This window comes from Budorcas taxicolor, chromosome 1 (assembly GCF_023091745.1).
Source record: "Budorcas taxicolor isolate Tak-1 chromosome 1, Takin1.1, whole genome shotgun sequence".
In the NCBI taxonomy this organism is placed as follows: domain Eukaryota; kingdom Metazoa; phylum Chordata; class Mammalia; order Artiodactyla; family Bovidae; genus Budorcas; species Budorcas taxicolor.
Window position 1 is genome coordinate 17,212,559 of NC_068910.1, and position 21,026 is coordinate 17,233,584.

General features: G+C 49.8%; 1 protein-coding gene across 2 annotated transcripts in view; it reads left to right on the forward strand.

Annotated features, from left to right (window-relative positions):
- The first annotated feature begins 6,099 nt into the window (after positions 1–6,099).
- The window catches only part of FLNB (filamin B), a 138,973-nt gene continuing 124,046 nt past the window's right edge, over positions 6,100–21,026 (forward strand). For both annotated transcript variants that reach the window (XM_052647481.1, XM_052647489.1), the window contains exon 1: positions 6,100–6,514. In XM_052647481.1, the coding sequence (XP_052503441.1) occupies positions 6,223–6,514 (292 nt within the window). In that variant the 5' untranslated portion in view covers positions 6,100–6,222. The remainder of the gene's footprint in view (positions 6,515–21,026) is intronic.

Genomic DNA, 21,026 nt, shown 5'->3' on the forward strand with positions numbered 1-21,026 from the left:
CCTTTTTTTTTTTTTTAAGTACACACAGAACCAGCCTGAGACATACAAGTGCTCCAGGCAGGCTAATAATCTGGGATCCCCTCAACTTGATATTTTAAAAACAGTGTTTCAAAGTGGTTCAAGGATGTGGAGAAACTGACATTTCTCTTCATAAAATAGATAATTCTTCTTTTTTTAGAAACAAATACTTTATTACATATACAGAATAAATTGTTGTCTTCTACTTGGAATTTTCCTGAAATTGTAGTTCTCCAGGCAGTTTTTTGAGAGCTATATCACAGGGCATATGGTTCAGGTGACTGAGTGTTGTGTGTTCAGTCGTGTCTAACTCTTTGCAACCCCATGGACTGCAGCCCGTCAGGCACCTCTGTCCATGGGATTCTCCAGGCAAGGATACTAGAGTGGGTTGTCATTCCCTCTCCAGTGGATCTTCCTGACCCAGGGATCGAACCCTCCTGTGGCTCCTGCACTGGCAGGTGGGTTCTTGACCACTGAGCCATCTGGGAAGCCCAAGATTCAGGTGATGAATAAACAAACCAGCATGCAGCTGAAAGGAAAAGAGACCAGCCTTGGTCTGTTAGCTCAGGGACTAAGCTGACAGACCAAGGCTCTGAGAGAGCCGTCGCCTAGCTGGACATGGTAGTGCCAAGGAGGGGAATGTTCTAATTTCCTCCAGAGGAGGCTATTTCCCTCTGAGCACCGGTTAGGTCTCAGTGAGTGTGAACACTCAAGCTGACTGGCACTGTGTTTTGATCTAGACCAGTGCTACTTGGGTTCCCCTTCTAGTCTTGCACCCTAATAGGCTGCCTGGTGGATCAGTTCTGTGCATATATTCACATGTATTCGTGCTACCTTCATTAAAAAAACATGTATACACAAACTGAATCATAGTCACACTAATCTGTAACTTGCTTTTCTTTTTCCCCACATAACAATAAATTCTGAGATCCTTTCACATCAGCCTATGTGTAGATCCATCACATTCTTGTGTTAAAAGAAAAAAGAAAAAAGAACCAAGGTGGTCCACCAGATGGATGTACTGTAATGTGGGACTTAGCAACTTTAATGAGCACATGAATTGCCTCGGGGACCTTGTTAAACTGCACCTTCAGCTTCAGGTCCAAGGTGGCACCTGGTGCCGGGGGAGCTGCTGGCAGGATCACACCATGAGGGGCAAGACTACAGTGCAAGTGACCTCTGCCCACAAGCGAGGGACACTTGGCTGTTGGAGACAGTGCTGCAGGAAGCAGGCTTGAATATCTGAAAGGAGTCCCAGAGAACAGGCTTTAGAGTCAGAAGACTTAATGTTGAACTCTGATCCTGACACTAACCATGTGACCTTAAGAAGGTCACAACCTTTCTGAGTGGCCAGTGACTCCCTCCTCCCCCGGCAATTCAGTAAGTGGTCACAAAGGCCTCCACTCTCTTAGACCCTAGGGATAAAGACAAACAATCGCTGTCCTTGAGCGCTCTGAGTAATACTACTAATCCTGGCCTGAAGAGCAGTGGGGGAGGAGGGAGTCAACAAGATAAGGATGGAAAAGGGCTTTGTCAGTGGTCCAGCCAACCACAAAAGGGCAGTTCTACTCCAGTTGGAAGGCTGACTGGGTTTGCCAGGTGAGAGTGGCTAGACAGGGTTTTCTTTAGCTGAAAACTACTCTGTGACATTTGTCTGCACTTTAGAAAAGCAAACCAGACTCACATAAATCTTCCAAAGAAGTCAAAGCCAGATGGGATTGAGGAAGAGGGCCCAGTCATCTGCAAACTTTTTTTTTTTTGGTGATTCCAACTGGGTCTGGGGCAGTGAGTTTCACCTTGGGCTAGGAAAGTGGGGGAGGAATCCAAGGCCCTCAGCAGACCCTGACTCCTGCTCCTGCTGAATGAATACCCCACGGATGTCCAGTGCATAGTGGCCACTGTCTTCAGTCCTTTGCCATCGCTGGGCAAACTGTGCTCCTGGCAGTCACGCTTAGAGACTCAGACCTGGCCTCTGGAGTTTGTTAGTCCAGGGTCTGCATCCAGATTCTGACACCTGATTCCCAAGGGACTCTGAGCAAGTGACCTGATTTCTTCTTCTTTTTCTTTTTTCAGCCTCAGTTTCCCTATTTGTAAAATGGGGCTGATAATAATAGCATCAAGCTCAAAGTGTTCTTGAGAAGATTAAAAAACTAACCCCCAGGGCTTCCCTGGCGGTTTAGTGGTGAAGAATCTGCCTGCCAAAGCAGGGGACACAGGTTTGATTCCTGATCCGGGAAGATCCCACATGCCGAGGAGCTGCTACGCCCGTCAGCCACAACTACTGAGCCTGTGCTGCAGAGCATGGGAGCTCCAACTACTGAGCCTGTGTCCAGCAGCCCCTGAAACCCACACGCCCAGAGCCCGTGCTCCGCAACAAGAGAAACCACCACCCTGAGAGGCTACCGCAAAGAGAAATCTGCGCGCTGCAACCAGAGAGGAGCCCCCAGCTCTCCGCACCTAGAGGAAAGCCCATGCAGCAACAAAGAACGAACACAGCACGCCGCCCCCCCCAAGAAAAATATTAGTGGTGATAAGGATGGTAGTAGAAACAAAACCCCAAAATCCCTCCCAGACATGAGGCTTAGCTCAGTACCTGGCGCTAGGAAGTGTCCAATTACTATAGCTGTAGGATCAGAGATAAAATCACAATCACGTAGCCCGTTGAGTGGCTCCAGTAAAGAATGGCTTTCATGAACACTGCTCTGCCCATTCTGAGCTCTACCTTAGCCAGTGGGTGAGTGGAAGAGTTGGGGTATCTTTTTGAAGCAACCTGCCTCCTAGCAGCCCCCACCTAATCTTAAAATCTCAGGGCAAGGCTGCCTGGTGGGGCCCCTGGGCCTGCAAAACACCTCTGCCTTTTGCCACCCCTTTGGAGGAAGGCCAGCTCTCCCAACACCCCTCTGTCACCCTCCCCGCCAGAGTAGGCTTCCTCTCAGCACCCCACCCACGTGGTCCCAAGGACCTCTGCAGTCAGGGCTGGCAGAGGAGGGTGAACCCTCCCACTTCTCCAGGGAGCTCCTGAGAGAACCAGCTCTGCTTCCTCTAGCGGGTGGAGACAGAGCAAATATTCTCAGTTATATTTTGCTTCTCTTTCTTTCTGGCCGGGTGTGGACACTGGTGTAAAATTACAACCGAGAAGACCCCCAGCCTAGGGGAAAGGTGCGTCTGGTGAGAATGGAAATTCACTTTGTAAGCCCTGGTTCTTCGTCTCTGTTCCCTTTGGAAAGTGGGCTTCTAAACCTGGAACTTTCAGACTTCACTGTTTGATGTCTGTGACAATAATAGCAGTATCAGCCCTCTCAGCTGACATGTACATGCTAAGTGTTATACGCATAGTTTCTCATTTGTCAGAAATTCCTAGGAGGTACACTGTTAATGTAAGTTACAGCGAAGAAACAAAATCAGGGTAGCTGCAGGTCCCTGCTCTTAATCATGATTACTATATAGTCTTTCTTAGCCCTTCCTTAGAATCTAATTTCTGTCACTCTGTGACCTTAAGTATCTGACTACTCTTCTCAACCTCAGTTTCCTTATCTGTAAAATGGGGATAATAACATCTTCTGGAGTTGCTGTAACAATTAAATGAGAATATCAGCACTTAAAAAGCAGAAGCTTCCATTATTATTATTACTATTACTACTATTTTTATTATTTCTATTATTTTTTGTTAAATGAAAGCCTTGTTGACAAAACTGTGGAATGCATTGGTGAAAATGCTCCCTGCAGAAATGCCTGCCCTCTTCTTTTATCAAATGTTGATGGAGAGCCCTTTGAAGACCTTGTGTGCTTCCTCTCCTTGTCACCAAAGCCACTGATTACCCTCCTCCACCATGGTTATGGAGTCCCCTTCACTCCGCATATACTGTTCCCTTGGGGTCTCATGATCGGATGTGGAGGATCACCAGACTCATCCTAAGACAGGGACGTCTCAGCTCAGAGTGAGGTAGACTAGATATTTATATGCAGAACTTAGTTATCTGTGTCAAGACCTGGTGAAAACAGACATATCTCCTAAGAAAGCAGAACCTTAGTACATTATCAGCTGCTGAGTGAACTGAGTTGATTATATTAGCTCCAGTCTCATCCAGCAGGGAGGAGGTCCCCTTGCGAGTGAGACGCTGGCTGATAAGTTTTGATGGATGCCTTTGGGCGGAAGAAAGCTTGAGGAACTAGAAGCCTTGCACATGGGGTAAGCAAGGTTACCCACAGTGCCTTTAGTGAATCTGCTGCTCAGCTTGTGTAGACAAAGACAAGGTCCAGGCTGGGAACAGCATGGCGGCTTTAGGCATAGTACAGATTTTGGCATTAGACCCAGGTTCAAGTCCAGCTTTGTCCAGTCCTTACCAGCTGACCTCCAGCAAATTTCTTCACTTAATCACAAAGAAGGGGAATGATTCTTCCAATAGTTACTGATCCTAACAATGGGCCAGAGCCAGGGCCAGGGCCAGGGCCAGGTAATACCTTCTCTTCCTCAAGACTCTTGAGCATTTCCAGTGAGTGAGGCAATCTATCTGAAAAAAGTGCTTCACCTTGTACACAAATGACCCGTTATGTAATGCCTCAACCACACATCTGTGGGCTCCTCCCAGAGCTGGAAGCCCTTGACATCTCTGCATCCTGCCCAACCCCTCTTCCCAACTGGGTCCTTAAAGAATTAGATGTGACTATGGAGAACCAGAGAGAAGATAGCATGAGAAAGACTCCGCCTGATGTTGCTGGCTTTGAAGACAGAGAAAGCAGCCTCCGCCAAGGAATTTGGGAAGCTTCTAGAAGCTGGAAACGGCGAAGAAATGGGTTCTTCCCTAAAGCCTCCAGAAGGGAATGGATCCTGCCAATACCTTGATTTTAGCTCAGTGAGCCCAGTGTGTGTGTGTGTGTGTGTGTTTTAAAGACAAAGTTTTGGTAGTTTGTTACAGCAGCATTAAGCAAATTATGGTTCATTTCTGCCACCACCATTAGGGTGTTTGTGATAGTTGATTTATACCTTTTTCTTCCATTAGTCTATGAACTTTAATGGTTAAATTATGTTTGTCTTATTTACCATTGGTTGGCAGGTACTAAGAAGGCTCATAGGCCTCAGTTAGCAGGCAATCAATAAATACTATGAAGGATAATACTATAATTCATATGTATTCAGTTAATATGAGAAAGAAAATGTCTATTTCAGGGACTTTCCTGGTCACGGTGGTTAAGAATTTGTCTTCCAGTGCAGGCGACAAATTTCCATCCCTGGTTCGGGACCTAAGATCCCACATTCCACCTGGCAACTAAGCCAGCGCGCCCTGACTACTGAGCCTGTGCTTTGGAGCCTGAGCGCGCAACGAAAGGTCCCACATCACGCAACTGAGACCCGAGGCAGCCAAATAAATTTATTTTTTTTAATGTCCATTTCCTTCACGATGCTCCCAGTGCCTAACACGGAGGCTGTGGACTGTGTTAGTTGCTCAGTCGCTTCCGACTCTGCGCACCCGTGGACTGTAACCCGCCAGGCTTCTCTGTCCATGGAATTCTCCCGGCAAGAATACTGGAGTGGATTCCCATTCTCTTCTCCAGAGGGACTTCCCAACCCAGGGATCGAATTCTGGCCTCCTGTCTCGCAACCAGATTCTTTACCGTTTGAGCTACAGGGAAGTCCTTAACACAGAACCTAGCACACAGCAATAGCTCAGTAAAAAGGTTTTATTGAAACTTATTGAACCTGCAGGTGGATGAAATACCCCTCCCCGCCAGCCCCTCCCGCGTGACCCATGCCACCGTCCCTGCCCATTCTGTCCAGGTTCCTACCTCTGCACGTCCCCTCACTCTGGCACCGGGTGACCTCCTTGAGAAGCTGGACATCTCCCGCCTAGCTTCCTTTCACCGAGGCTGTGAGCACAGAGCGCGGGGACCCCAGAGGACTTGGACTCCCGGGCCGTAATGCTCGCTTCGAGCGGCAGGGGGCGAGCGTGGCCCGGGAGCGCCCTCCTGAGGGTTGGGACGGGGCGGAGCTTCAGGGGCGGGCCGACTCAGTGCGCAGGCGCGGGGCCAGACGCCTCGCGCGGCCACGGGCAGGCGGGCGCAGAGCAGCCCCAGCTGTGGCTTCGGTAGCAGCGAGTTCGAGCCCCGCTCCCGCTCCGCTTTGGTTTTGCGCTCCCCGCGGCCCTTGGGCCTCCTTACGCCAGACCCCGGCAACTCGCTGCGCATAGCGCTCTTCCCGCCTCCAGAATGCCGGTAACCGAGAAGGACCTGGCGGAAGACGCGCCCTGGAAGAAGATCCAGCAGAACACCTTCACGCGTTGGTGCAACGAGCACCTTAAGTGCGTGAACAAGCGCATAGGGAACCTGCAGACCGACCTGAGCGACGGGCTGCGGCTCATCGCGCTCCTGGAGGTGCTCAGCCAGAAGCACATGTACCGCAAGTACCACCAGCGGCCCACCTTCCGCCAGATGCAGCTGGAGAACGTGTCGGTGGCGCTCGAGTTCCTGGACCGCGAGAGCATCAAGCTCGTGTCCATCGGTGAGTGCCCTGGCCCGGCCGGTACCCCTCGCCCTCCAGCCTGCACCGCGCGTGCGCCCCTGTGGAGGCTGAAGCTCCCCGTCGGGTGCCCCCCCGCCACCACCGCGCCGAGCAGCCGCGGGCTCCGTGTGGGCTCCGGGGCCGGGGGACGTTTGTCCCCCGAGGGCGCGAGGACAAAGGGGACCTAGGCCCCCTCGGGAGATCCATCCTCCAGGGCGCTCTCCTCGTGTGCTCGCTCCCCGCTGTGCGCCGGGGCTGTGCGCCTGTTGGGGGCGGTGGGTTGAAGGTTCGGGTTGAGGCCGCACGGGGAGAGTCGGGGCTGTGGCATCTCTCGGGAGCTGGGGCGTCGCAGCGGGGGCCGGGGGACTGGAAGCCTCAGGTCCGCGGTCCCGGGAGGGTGGAGCCCTCGTCCCGCGCTCCCCGGAGCGCTCGCCCCGCTGCGCCCCGCGGCCGCCGAATGGGCGTTGGCTGGGAGGCCAGGTGGGGAGGCCCCGGGAGGGACTGTTCTCCGAATCCGGGGCCTCCCGCCCAGGTGGAGACGGGGACCTGGCGGTCGCCGGAAGGGGTTTGGGCCCCGAGGTGGGAAGGGGAGCCGCGGGGGTGTGTCTTCCTCGCTCCCAGCTCAGCTCTGGCTGCGCTGTCGCCGCCGAAGGTGTCATTCAGAGACGGGTGGTGGTCACAGTAACCGCTGCCTTGTAGGAGCCCCAGCTAGTGCGCGCTGGGCGCCCACAGCCTTCCCCGTCACCTCCCTCCTCACGCAGCCTGCGAGCTGGGGCGCCGTCACACCCCTGTTGCAGACGAGGCGGGGCCAGGGCGTTAATGGGCTCGCTCGGGCTAGCGAGGGTCCAGCTGAGAATTGAAGGAAGTGGGTGACAATTAAAGGAGACTTTGCTTTCCTCTCCCCGCCCTCCCCACACCAGGGTCTTCCTGAGAGGGAGGAGGGAGCTGGTGTTGGGTTCCTCTCCCCCGCCTCCCCCCGACCCGCAACGCGGGAGGAAGAGTTGGGGTGAGGTCCCGCCTGTGACCTCGGCTGGTTGAGGGCTTCTGGAAGGGCCACAAGGCGGCTGATGGGTGTGGACTCTGAGGATCGGGGCGAGAGGCGTGGAGTGTGTGCCCGCGCGAGGGTGTTAGTGTGCAGAGTGTGTGTACACAGAGCATGTGTGTGGAGAGCATGTCACTGTGCAGAGAATGTCTGTGCACCTACACAGTGCGTGTGTGCGTTCTGCCAGGTGAGCCTCTTGCCCGTGAGGCGCTGCCTCCGGTCTCTTCCCCAGGAAAGCAGGCCTGACGCTGGGTGCCGAGGCTGAGTCTCCTCGTCCTCTCCACCGCCCTCCCCCACGCCCGGCAGGGCAGGCAGGGCTGCTTCCGGGACCACCGCCCAGTCAGCCTCCCCATCGGGGGTGGCGTCCCTGCCCAGGGAAGCTGTGTGACATGCGGTCGCCTCTGGGGCACCAATCTCCTGTAAGGAGGAAAGGAGAACCTCAGTTTCTCTGGGAATTACTTTCTTTTCAGATTGAATCTCAAAGGCCGGCTGGGCTCAACATGGATCCCTTCTTCTTTGCTTTGAAAATGTGTATTTATTTAATTAACTGAACAAAGAAATTTAAAGTAAACCAGGAGTGTCCGAACATGACATGAAATCTCTTTAAAAAAAAAACACAAAACACACCAAACCACAGTACTACTGGCCTACTTTGCCAGCTGTTTACAGAGGCTGCAGCTGCCTCCAGCATGGTTTCCCGTCAGTGCCCCGAAATTGAGGGTCTTATTCTAGACTTTGTCTGGCCCCGTACATCTTTCCCCTTAACCCTCATGATTTTCGTTCCTGAACCCAGCCAGGCCACAGCGACTTCTACCGTCCTGGCATTCCAGGGTTAGCTGTCCCTTCCCTGGTTGTGGCCTGTGGACTTTGGCAGTTTCTTGCTATGGACCTCTTCCCACCACAGTCTACACTGTTTTATTTTCTCCTTTTAAATAATTTCTCGGATCATATTCCCCAGAGTGGGATTCCTGGGTCAAAGGGTGTGATCACATTTATGACTCCTGTCATTGGCTGCCTAGTTGCTCTCCAGAAAGATCTTACAGCAAACAGGTTTTCCGGCCTCCGGAGCCTGGAGGGAGAGTTACCAAGGGCCAGGACTCCCTGAGGAGGTAATGCCTGAGGCCTCTTCCCTCTGTTCCTGGGACTCTGCAGGGTAAAGGCCCTTCAGAAAAAAATTCACATCCTGCGAGGACTTCAGTTCAAGCTTTCCCTGCTTATGCTGTGTTGCTTTGTGCTGACGATGACAAATGAGTTCCAACTTGGGACACAGGCTAGGTGTTGAGTGTGTTCTGTTGATGACCCCGCTGATCGCCACCTTGAATCCTTGAGATCTGGTTTCCTTGTCTATGTAATGATCTCCCCACCACTTCCTAGTCCAGGCCAGTGCTTAGAAAATGGTTGCTGTTATTACTGGGGATGGTGGTTAATATTGTCTTCAGTTGAGTCCGACTCTTTGTGACCCTGTGGACTCTAGGCTGCTACTGTGACGCTATGGACTGTACTGCCGCCAGGCTCCTCTGTCCATGGGATTCTCCAGGCAAGAACCCTGGAGTGGGCTGCCGTACCATCCTCCAGGGGGTCTTCCTGACCCAGGGACTGAACTTGTGTCTCCTGCATTGGCAGATGGGTTCGAATGGGAGAGGAGCCCGGTAGGCAACAGTCCACGGGGTCCCAAAGAGTCAGACACAACTGAGCCGCTTCGTTTTTCACTTTTCTTTACCACTAGCACCACCTGGGAAGCTGGTTAGTATCATTACCTCTATTTAAAGTTGGGGAAACGGGAGTGAAGTAACTTCTTGTGCGGGTCACCCAGCTGGTGAATGTTGACTGGAACCTGGGTCTGACAAGTTGTTCAACTTGAGGCTTAACTGACCTGTTTTTCAAGGTCAGAAACAAGTAAAATGCAGCCCCATTGTCCCACCAGAGAGCTCATGTGAACACAAAGTTTTGTAACTCTGGGGTGTAGGGGTTATGGTTGGACATCCATACATTGAGCCTCTGACCTTGAACAAAGTGAGGCCTTGGATAAGGGATGAGATTAATCCTCTGAACTGTGAAGAGGGTCCATGAGATGAGGGTCATGTCAGGAAGTGAGCAGAATCCATTCGCATCTTTTTTTGTTTGGTTTGGTTTTTGCTTTTCGCTTTCCTCTGTGCTGTGCTCAGTTGTGGCTGACTTTGCACCCTTGTTGTCTGTAGCCCGCCAGGCTCCTCTGTGCATGGAAGTTTTCAGGCAAGGATACTGGAGTGGGTTGCCATTGCCTTCTCTAGGGGGGGTCTTCCCAACCCAGGCATTAAACCCTCATCTCTTGCATCTCTTGAATTGGCAGGTGGTTTCTTTACCACTAGCACCAGTGGGAAAGCCCGAGTTTGCAACTTATGTCTTGTTTTGAGGTGAATTTGTTGAGGGAATAGCTGCCTTGTCTTCAGTGGTTTTGTTGTTCTTTGTTTGTTGGAGATTCCTACTACCAATGGGAGAAATTTCACTCCTGTGATCTGGGAAAGTATCTATGCAGGGTTTTGTATACTTTGGATAGCTCCCAACAACATACACTGTGGGAATCATTAGAGTTGGGTATAGGCGCCACTTGTGTGACGTAGGTGTTCGGATGCTGAGAGCAGTGTGGCTTTTCTGCCTAGAATGCCCTGGCTGTTTATATTTGTGATTCCTTGTAAGGTGGGCCCATCCTTGGCTTCATCCCAAAGTTGAAGTTCTTTCTTGTACCCTGGGCAGTTCATAATGAGGCCTTAGCATTTTAAATTCCAGTTGTCTGCCAGGAGCTGGCAGGTTTATTTACTTGTTTTACTAAAAACTTTTCTGATCCTGGGCAGTGCAGCCAACTTGGAGAAGGGGTCTCCCAACCCAGGAATGACAGTCCGGGTAGCCTAGCAATTTGGGTGGTGTGTTTTGGTTTGATCCTTTATATAAAGGAATTCTTTCCTTTTTAATGGATGTGGTCTGACCCTGATGTTTGCTTAAAGTGCCTGTGCCAGGCCAGCACCCCAGAATAGGTGGGGTGCATGTTCCTAAGACCTCCGGTCACTGGGCAGAGTTTCCAGGGTGGTAGGTCACTCACTCTGTTTTCTTTCCTTTCGTCCCACTCCCACCAAAATAATGTACAAATAATACTAAATTCTGCTGTGTCCTGTAAATAGTTGGCAAATACCGGTGTGTCTTTCAGGCAGTGTAGTTTACATCTAGAAAGAGAAAGAAAGTGTTAGTTGCTCAGTCCTGTCTGACTCATTGCAACCCCATGGACTGTAGCCTGCCAGGCTCCTCTGTCCGAGGCTCCTCTGTCCGTGGGATTTCCTAGGCAAGAATACTAGAGTGGGTTGCCATTTCTTTCTCCCAGGGATTGAACCCAGGTCTTCTGCATTGCAGGTAGATTCTTTACCATCTGAGTCACTAGTTCACATCTAGGAAAGGCTTAAAAAGTGGCAAGATAGCAGGCTTCCTGGGAAGTTTCTGGGCTACTTGTAACAAGGTAACACATAAGTGTCAGTTTGTTAAGAGCTAGGATTCTTGGTTCAAATCCTACTTGCCACTAAGTAGCAATTAAGAAACTTCTGTGCCTTGGTTTGCTTATAGCTTAAATCTGGATAATAGCTACTCCTTAAAAGGTTGTTGTAAAAACTAAACAAGTTAATATTTTTTAAAGTGCTCAGAGCAGTTCATGGCACATGAGCTATTGGTGCTGTGTGTTTGGTTAAATAAATAAAGTGCTGTCCAATAATATTCTCAAAAGTCACACTGGAGAGTTTGCACACTGAAAGGACATTTAAAATTGACACCATGCTGGGGAGACCAGCTTGTTTGGCTAATGGCGATTCCTGTTGCTCTAATAAGGTTATGGATTGCCCAGAGGGTGTCCCCTCCTTCGCAGGGGGTGACCTCTGGTTGTGTTATGATTTTTTGCCTCCAGGACCCATTCATTCCAGCTTTGTTTCTGAGAGCTGGACAGGAGTTTGGAGTGGCTGGTCATTCCAGTCTCCCACCCGTTCAGGAATCTCAGGGCCAAATCATTTCCAGATGGTAGTTAGGCGTCTGCAAGCTCCTCCAGCAATGGTGGGGCCAGCATGCCAGTCAGCAGCTGCCTTCTTTCTTGGAGAGTCTGTGCTGAAGGAGAGCTTTGATTTGGAGCCAAATTATGTCTCCCGGGCACTCCCTCTTCACTCCCCACCTGGGGAGGGGGTCCTGATTCTGTGCTGTGAAGCCGTATCATAGGTTAGTCAAGGATGGCTGCCTTGCTCCTTGGGCAGCAGCTGCTCAGGTCGGAGCTTTGGGGCCCCCCAATTTTTCTCCATTGGCTCCATGGCCAGGGTACTGCACCGCCCTGCTTCCTCTATAAATGGCCTTCAGGGTAGCACATGCCTGAAGCTGTTTCTCACCATCATTCTGACCCATAACAGTTGTGCAACTCTGGTCCACTGCAGTAACCTTTCTGAGCCTCAGAAAGGTTTGTAAAATGGAGGCAAATGATAGTTCCTATCATAGCTTTGATTTAAGTTACATAGCATTCGATTTAAGCTACAGCATAATGCTGGTGTCATTATTACTATAGTGGACTTTGTCTTATCTTCAATCTGTTCTCTGGCTATTCCTGCCACTGTCAAAAGGTGTGTCAGTTATGCCCCTCCCTCCAGCTTGGAATTTCCAAGGTGCCTCTCAAAATCCATTCTCTCTTCCTTTCCTCATTTAACCAGCATATGAAAGACCAGCCCTGAGCCAGGCTAGGTGCTAGGGCCACAGGAATATAATGAGAGTCATGTCCCTGGCTTGCCCTACTGCTCAGCACAGAGGAGAGACAAGTCACCAGGGAGTGTCCTTCTCAAACCTTCAGGCACACACAAATCACCTGGGAACTTGAAAATGGGGGCCCGTTTAAAATGTCAGCCTGATTCACTAGGTTAGGGGTGAACTCTGAATTCTGGCCTTCCAGTTGGCTCCCAGTTGTCACTGTCTGCGGACCGCCATTTAATAGTAAGGACTAAGATGAGAAGCCCTCTGAGGGGGAAGAGCACCTTCCGTCAGGCTAGACTGGGTAGTTTGGAGGGCTTCCTGGAGGAAGGGGCTGTTGTGCTCAAACCTAAAGCCTGACTATAATTAGTCAGGTGAGCCCAGAAGTAGAAGAGTGTCAGGTGGAGATCGGAGGGGTGGTGGAGAGGTAGGCAGGGGCTGGCTCACAAAGGACCCTTTGAGGCTAGAGGTTGCCAGTAGAGCATCTTCGTTTAGGGAGCCTGGGGTAAGGTAAGTGAACCCAGCTGAAATGGCTCAGCTAATCTGAGGATCTCTTCACTGTTGCTCCAGTTACTCCTATCAGAAAAGAAAAAAAACTGAATGTACCCCTTTCTCATATGCATATGTTTATAAGCTGTATGCATATACCACAGTCAGTCTGTATATTAAATGTTACTAAAGTTTAGTTTCATTTTAGGTAGCAAATTCAAACAGAAGATCGGGTTTTTCTCCTGCTGTAGTGGATTATCTTTTGCATCCCTGGGGTGCATATACCCTGTTTGGGGGCCCCTGGCAGCTTGCATATCTATATTTCCTTTTCCTCCCCCCCCCCATATTGTTATTAATCTGTGTTTGTCTATTTTGTAAAAGTTTATTTGACTGCTCCAGGTCAGGATCTTTGGATGTGGTGGGTGAACTCTCAGTTGCAGCATGTGGAATCTAGTCCCCTGACCAGGGATTGAACTCGGGCCCCTGCATTGGGGACTCAGAGTTTTAGCCACTGGACCACCAGGAAAGTCCCTGCATTTAGTTTTCATCTTTACTTTTTCTCCATTAAAGAGGTAGACCTATAATTATAACCTCTTCCCCCAACAAATTGAACCAAATGATTAAATCCAACTGGATGAGCCATTTCCATCTAATTGTGTGGTATTCCCTGCTCTTAAAAAAAGATTAAAAACTGTCTTTCATGACGTTCTAGGCTTCCCCGGTGTCTCAAATGGTAAAGAATCTACCTGCAGTGTGGGAGACCTGGGTTCAGTCCCTGGGTCTCGAAGTTCCCCTGGAAAAGGGAATGAATGGCAGGCTTCCCTGGTGGCTCAGATGGCAAAAGAATCCACCTGCAATGTGGGAGACCTGAGTTCGATCCCTGGGTTAGGAAGATCCCCTGGAGGAGGGCATGGCAACCCACTCTAGTATTCTTGCCTGGAGAATTCTATGGACAGAGGAGTCTGGTGGGCTACAGTCCATGGGGTCACAAAGAGTTGGACACTGCTGAGCGACCAAGTACCACTTTATGATGTTCTGCTACAAGCCGTCTTACGTTGCTGTTGTAAATCTAGTTATGCATTAAACATGTTGGATGATCACCAAATGGACTCACATTATTGTATGATAAACAGCAGTACTTTCTTCTTCTGGGGCTGGGAAAGCAGCCTTGAATGTATAAGGTGCCTGACTACTTTTCTTCAGAAATTGAGTCCATCTTCTGGGAAGAGAGTCTATTTTGACAGAGTGACTTCCTCCTCCCCCCATCATCCAATCCTGGCACAGGCAGACAGCCTGGCCCGGAGGACACCTGTGGCCCTCTGTTCTTGGCATGAATGCCCACCATGATGCCCTTCGTGTGCCAAATGTTGCTGTGTGCACACGTATCTCTAACATAAGACCTAGTGTCTCCCTGCGCCTGCTGTATGCTAAGCGCTATCCTGAGTGCCTTGCTTCGATTACTTCTAATCCTCATTATGAACCCTGCATAGACAGTGGCTTTATGTCTATTTCCAAGTTATAGATGAGAAAACTGAGGCTCAACTCTACCTCACTTCACATGCCAGCCATGATCCTTGCCTGCATTAAGCTGTAGTTTTTGTTTTGTAGTGTCAAAGTTGGATTCCACACTCATAAAATAGATACATTGTTTAATTGCTAAGTCATGTCTGACTCTTTTTCAGCCATATGGACTGTAGCCTGTCAGACTCCTTTGTCCATGGGATTTGCCAGGCAAGAATATTGGGGTGGGTTGCCATTGCCTTCTTTAGGGGAACTCCCCAACCCAGGGATTGAACCCACATCTCCTGCATTAACAGGTGAGCCCTTTACTGCTGAGCCACCGAGGAAGCCCGCAAATGTTATAGTGAGAGATTTTCCACTGCTTTACTCCTGTTCATGTCTATTTTATTTAAAACACTTTTATTTTACTTGAACATTTGGACTTGGTTAGTGTGAAATTGAAATTTCCTTCTATAAAACACAGCTTTGGGGGGGCCCATTTGCCTTACCTCTTCTGGCACCATAAAGCTTTCATGGGGGTCTTCTTTCCAGTTCTTGGAGACAGCTCTCTCGTTCTTTCCTGCCTTTTTTCGGTTTTCAGGGGCAGTGGTTTCACTGCAGGTCTGGACAGCAGGGACCAGCTGAAGGTCTTCTTAGGGGAGCCAGGCAGGGCTTTCTTTGCGAGGCCTGGAAGTCAGCAGCGTGGAGGAGGCTGCCTCCTGGCTGCAGTCCTGTGGGGCTTGCAGTGCCCACCACCTGTGAGGGTATATGGGTGGGGTTTGCTGAGACCCAGCTATCCTGGGAGATCCTTGGTGACAGTCGACACTGGCACAGCTGTGCTTTGTCAGCAGTGACCTCACCCCACATCCTTGCCTTCTGCTACCTGTAAACATTAACTGGCAGGGGCAGCAGGGTAGAGGTGGGGCATTGGGTTGCAATTGCCGCTGAGCAGAACTTTTCTTTCCTGGCTGGCACTCAGCCTGTATCAGTCAAGCAGCCCTGGTACAAACCTCCAATCCAAGCCAGCGGTTCCTTGCTCATATTCAAGGAGCCTGGGGGGCAGGCCCCTTGCTACATCACCAGGGCACCAAGCCGTGTGCTCCAGGACTGCATTTGTGTCCCTAAGGGGCTTCTCCTGCAGTACAGCTCCTGAGCGATCCAACTGGTCTTGCCGGCCGTCTCTAGGTGCTCAGCCTCCCCAGAAATTGCAGGGCTGGCTTGCTGAAAGGTCTGGGCGTTAACACAACACTCCTGTTTGCCCTCTCTGAAGGCCCTTTATGCTGGCATGAATTCCTTTTCTCATGGAGATCTGAAAGCTCTTTTGACTAAATGGGTCACCTTTCTGGGTATTTTCATAAGGCTGGTCAGCTTTTGCCACGCCAGACAACTTTTCTGGAATTTCCGTTTAGATATAAAGGCAACCAAAGAGGTTGGAATTATTTGGAACCCCGTGTGGAATTTTGGCTTTCGAGCTATAGGGAAATGGGTGGGGACTGTGGCAGGGACTGTGTAAATTCCCCGCGTCCCATAAATTAAGATTTTGAGATTAGCAGAGGCAGGCAGCGGTCAGCTTTCCTTCAACAAACAGGAGTGGTGCGGCTTTCTGCCTCGTGCTTATGGTGACCCAGGCAGAGGCAGGCCTCCCATGTAGCTGGGGGTATGAAAGGAGTCTCAGTGACTAGAATCAGATTCCTCCATCTCCCATGCAGCCCCGAAGAAAATAACCAAGTTCTTATCATGCTGGTACTGCACTGCTTGTGCGCACCTCCCTGAAGTGATTTATCAGATATTCTGGGAAAACAAGAATTATTTGGCATTCTACAGCCTGCTGGGAGCACAGCTCAGACTGGTGCTTTTTTTTTTTTTCCTGTGCTGGACCTTCATAGCAGCACAGGGCTTTCTCTAGTTGCAGCGCACCAGCTTCTTGTTGTGGTGGGTTCTCTTGTGGAACGTGGGCTCTAGAGGGCAGGGTCGGTAGCTGTGGCACATGGGCTTAGTTGCCCCCTGGCATGCGGGATCTTCTCAGATCAGGGATCAAACCTGTGTCCCCTGCATTGACGGGCAGGTTCTTAATCCCTGGATCACCAGGGAGGTCCAGCTTGATACTTCATGCACAGGAACAAAGTGATTGTTCCCACGGTGGGGTAAAGCAAGCCAGAGGAGGAGGACCAGGCCCTGCCGTCCCAGGGGTCCTCAGGTTCTGAGGCCTTGGGGCTCCAACCCTAAAGGACCTTTGTGACTTGGCAGTTCTGTTAATTGAACAGAGTTAGTTCTGGGTTCTGTTTACAAGATTCCTTGTCAGAAGAGGCAGAGGCTGGAAGACCGAGGGTGTGCTGCTGGTGGGACTGGGGGCCGCTCAGTGCAGCTTCCAGCCATCCCAGGGCAGAACCTAGAAAGTGGTCTGGGAGAAGGAGCCTTGGTGGATCCTGGCTTGCAAGCACCTGGGCCGTTCCGCATCTCCACTAAAGGAGGCAAGCAAGCTGGTACTTGAGGAATGCCTCTTCTGCTGGGAAGTCCTTTACAGGACGTGATCGAGGTGTCATGTTACACTTCCAGTGTGGCACACATCTCTTACCAAAATCACCTCTCCTTTTCTTAGGACTTTTTTTTGAAAGCCGTGGGGAGTCACAGCCAAGGTGGGAGGGCACCCACCGCTCCCCCCTCCCCTGGCACCCTTCCAGTTCATAGCTTACTGAGCTGTGTTGGTCTCCTAACTTGCCTGTCTTGTTCTCCTACTAGGTAACAACTGCTCCAGGTCAGGCACTGTCTCTTATTTACCTCTGGGGCTCTGAGCTTGGCTTTTAGTAGGAATATAATAAATAACTTATCGAATAAATAAACAACCTCCAGCATAGATGGGTTGAATAGTAAGTTTGGTACTTTGACTTGTTTGCAGCGTATTTGCTTTCAAAAAATGTGTGAGCATCAGGCTATAGAGAAATGGGAGTTACGTGCAGTGGACAGTTGGATCTGGGGTCCCAGTAGAACACCGCAGTTTTGGGGACAGTGAGGAGTAGTCGCTCAGTCGTGTCTGACTCTTTGCGACCCCGTGGACTGGATCCTGCCAGGCTCCTCTGTCCATGGAATTCTCCAGGCAGGAAAACTGGAGTGGGTTGTCATGTCCTCCTCCACGGGATCTTCCCAACCAGAGATCGAACCCAGGTCTCCTGCATTGCAGGCAGACTCTTTACCATTTGAGCTACCTGGGAAGCCCCAGAATGTTCATCTTTTGGGACAGTGATGCTGAACATAAAGAATTCAGCATTTTGTAGTTATTTTTCGAACATTCATAATTTACTTCAACTGTTAGAAAACAAAGCGTCTTCCAGCTTGCCATGTGAGAGTCAGAAAAATGAACAAAAGAAGCCACTGAAAGACACTATGATCATAGTAATAGTTTTGTTAATAGTAAATATATATTGAGCATGTACTGGTACCAGGCATTGGGATAAATCCTTTACAATAATGGCTAAATGGAACTCCATTGCAACCCCGAGCTGTGGTTATTGTGGTAACCCCATTACACAGACAAGGAAACTGAGGCACGCCCAGTTCAGCCAGTATGTGGCAGGCTGTGACCCTCTCCTGAGATTTCAGTCCCCAAAGGAGGACATATCAGCTCAGCATGTCTTTGAAACTCACTTCTAACAAGTTGGTTTTTTTTTTTTAATGAAATGAAAAGTTGCATTTGTAGTTCTTTGTTTAAAAAAATTTAGAAATCAAGAACATAGAAATATAAAGAAAAAATGCATCACCTGTGAAGAATGTTGTCTTTTTTTTCTGTTTTTCCAGAGTTTTGCTTTCACCTCTCTTTTGATCAGAATGTGGAAGAGGGGATGCATTTTCTTAGGAAAAAGACTGTGGACTGGAAATGTTTTGTGAAATCATTTTGATCATACTGATCGTTGTAACAAGATTCATCCTTGAGTTCTTGCTGAGCTGTGGTCAGCATTAAAATTGGAAGTCTTGGTTGAGGCTCATCTTGGTTTGCAAGTCTCCCTTCGTCTAGAAATATGTTTTGGTCAACCACACAGTGGGGTGTTGCAGCCACTTCTGTCTCTTAAAAGTTTTTAGGATCAACTTGTATTGGGACTGCCAGGGTCTCTTAATAATAGTAATTATCTTTGGTTACATTGTGACCTTGTCTCATGATTAGTCCAGCACAGAAACATGAAACTAAAACATACCTGTTAGTTGCTCAGCTCCCTTAGTTTAGATGTCTCAAATATGCTCGGTAACAATGTAGTTGGCATGAGCGCCAGGTTGCTTCATTCGTGTCTGACTCTTTGTGACCCCCTGCCTGCCTGCAAACTCTCAGATGTCTGAAAATTGTCTGCAGCCCTGAGTTCTTCATTGGTTTCCTGGAGACATTTTTGTCAACAGCCCTCAGGACACCAGACCCCTGGAATCATCCTGTCTTGATCTTGTTTGAGGCAAAGGAGATAGGCTGTAAACCACTTTAAAATATAAATTGAGTCATTTCCTCAGAGTGCTTAAGAGTATGGGTCAGTTAGACCCTGCTACTTAATAACTAGGAGACTCGGGACAAGATGCTTGACTTAGCCCAGGTTATGTGCCCCGGGCTATATTAGTACCCCGCTCTTGGTCTTACTGAGGATAAATGATACAGTTCCTGCAAAGCACTTGACCTAGCCCTTGGTGGACACTAAGGGACCTTAAGTAGTGGTCACTGCCTTCCTCCCTCCTCTTAATTCCTGGGCTAGTGGTGGCCACTTTTGACTGGAGGAAGACATGGCCTAATTATCTTGTAAGGGGAAGGGTGGGTCAAAGAAATTGGTGACTCAGAAATTGGTCAAAGATACCTCGTACCTTTTAGGGTGTTTTTTGACAAAGAAGTGGCCTGGATTTTTGAGGGCAGGAGTCATAGGCCGGTGGCATTTCCTGGTCTTCAGGACAAATATCCCTTAAGAAGCGAAAACAGGTGCCAACTGTTCTTGACACAATCCCTGACTTTCCCTTTCTTCTTGTTTGGCTAGCGTGTGTATATATATATAGACTAGCTCCTTTGTCCTCCTTCCATTCTTTAGCCTTTCTTTTTGTCTCCTAGCATGTCCTTTGCTCCCATTTCTTTCTCTCCTGATACTGCTCTCCTGGAAGTGGCTGTAACACTGTCCAGAGTCCAGGTGACCGCTCATGGGTTTGAGTCTTGACTCTGCCACTTGAGAGCTGGCTGACCCCAGCTCACTGTTCTGCCTCTTATTGTTGTTCTGTCGCTCTGCTGCTGCTGCTAAGTCGCTTCAGTCGTGTCTGACTCTGTGCGACCCCATAGACGGCAGCCCACCAGGCTCCCCGTCCCTGGGATTCTCCAGGCAAGAACACTGGAGTGGGTTGCCATTTCCTTCTCCAATGCATGAAAGTGAAAAGTGAAAGGGAACTCGCTCAGTCGTGTCCAACTCTTAGCGACCCCATGGACTGCAGCCCACCAGGCTCCTCCATCCATGGGATTTTCCAGGCAAGAGTACTAGAGTGGGGTGCCATTGCCTTCTCTGCTCAGTCATGTCCAATTCTTTGTGACTCCAAGGACAGCAGCATGCAAGGCTTTCCTGTCTACCACCTCCCAGAGCTTGCTCAAACTCATGTCCATTGAGCCGGTGATGCCATCCAATCATCTCATCCTCTGTCATCCCCTCCTCCTCCTGCCTCAGTCTTTCCCAGCATCAGGGTCTTTTCTAATGAGTCAGTTCTTTGCATCAGGTGGCCAAAGTATTGGTGCTTTAGCTTCAGCATCAGTCCTTCCAGTGAATATTCAGGATTTATTTCCTTTGGGATGGACTGTTTGGATCCCCTTGCAGTCCAAAGGGCTCTCAAGAGTCTTCTCCAACACCACAGTTCTAAAGCATCAGTTCTTCAGTGCTCAGCTTTCTGTACAGTCCAACCCTCATATCCATACATGGCTACTGGCAAAACCATAGCTTTGACTATATGGATCTTTGTTTCCAAAGTAATGTTTCTGCTTTTTAATGTGCTGTCTAGGTCTGTCATACCTTTTCTTCCAGGGAGCAAGCGTCTTTTAATTCCATGGCTGCAGTTACTGCAGTGATTTTGGAGCCCAAGAAAATAGTCTATCACTGTTTCCATTGTTTCCCCATCTATTTGCCATGAAGTGATGGGATCAGATGCCATGATCTTAGTTTTTTAAATGGTGAGTTTTAAGCCAGCATTGCATTATTATACTGAAGCCCTGCCCCTCCCACTAACCCTTTTCAGCCCCTAGTGGAGGAGAAAGAAGAGAAGCCAGTTGTGCTGGAGGGGAGGTGATGCTGACTGCCTTGAACACTTACCGTCTGAAGCCAAGCAGGTTATCCTAGCTGCTCCCGCAGCCCGAGTCCCACTCCTTCAGCCTGGCTTGTTGGCTGACCCGGCCCTTTGATGTCTGGGATCATGGTGGGACTGCCTGCACTATCTGTCAGGATTTGTGTGGCCCTGGGTGTGGTCTTGAACCCAGAACTGTCTAACCTCTTCTCATGGAGACAGCAACATGTTTTTACAGTAGTTCTTGGGAACTGGACTGCTGGGGTGACACCAGCCTGTACAAACAGCATCAAGATTGCCTGAATGGGGTGAGGGAAGGCAGCTGGCACTGCAGACTGTGGCTGCTGAGACCAGGGGATGTGGAGGGTTGGGGGGCAGGCAGCATTCTCAGTTCTTGTCTGGAGTGTGCTGGCTTGGCCCAGGCTGGCTGAAGGGATCTGTGTCTTGTGTAACTACCTGCTTCTCCCAGTT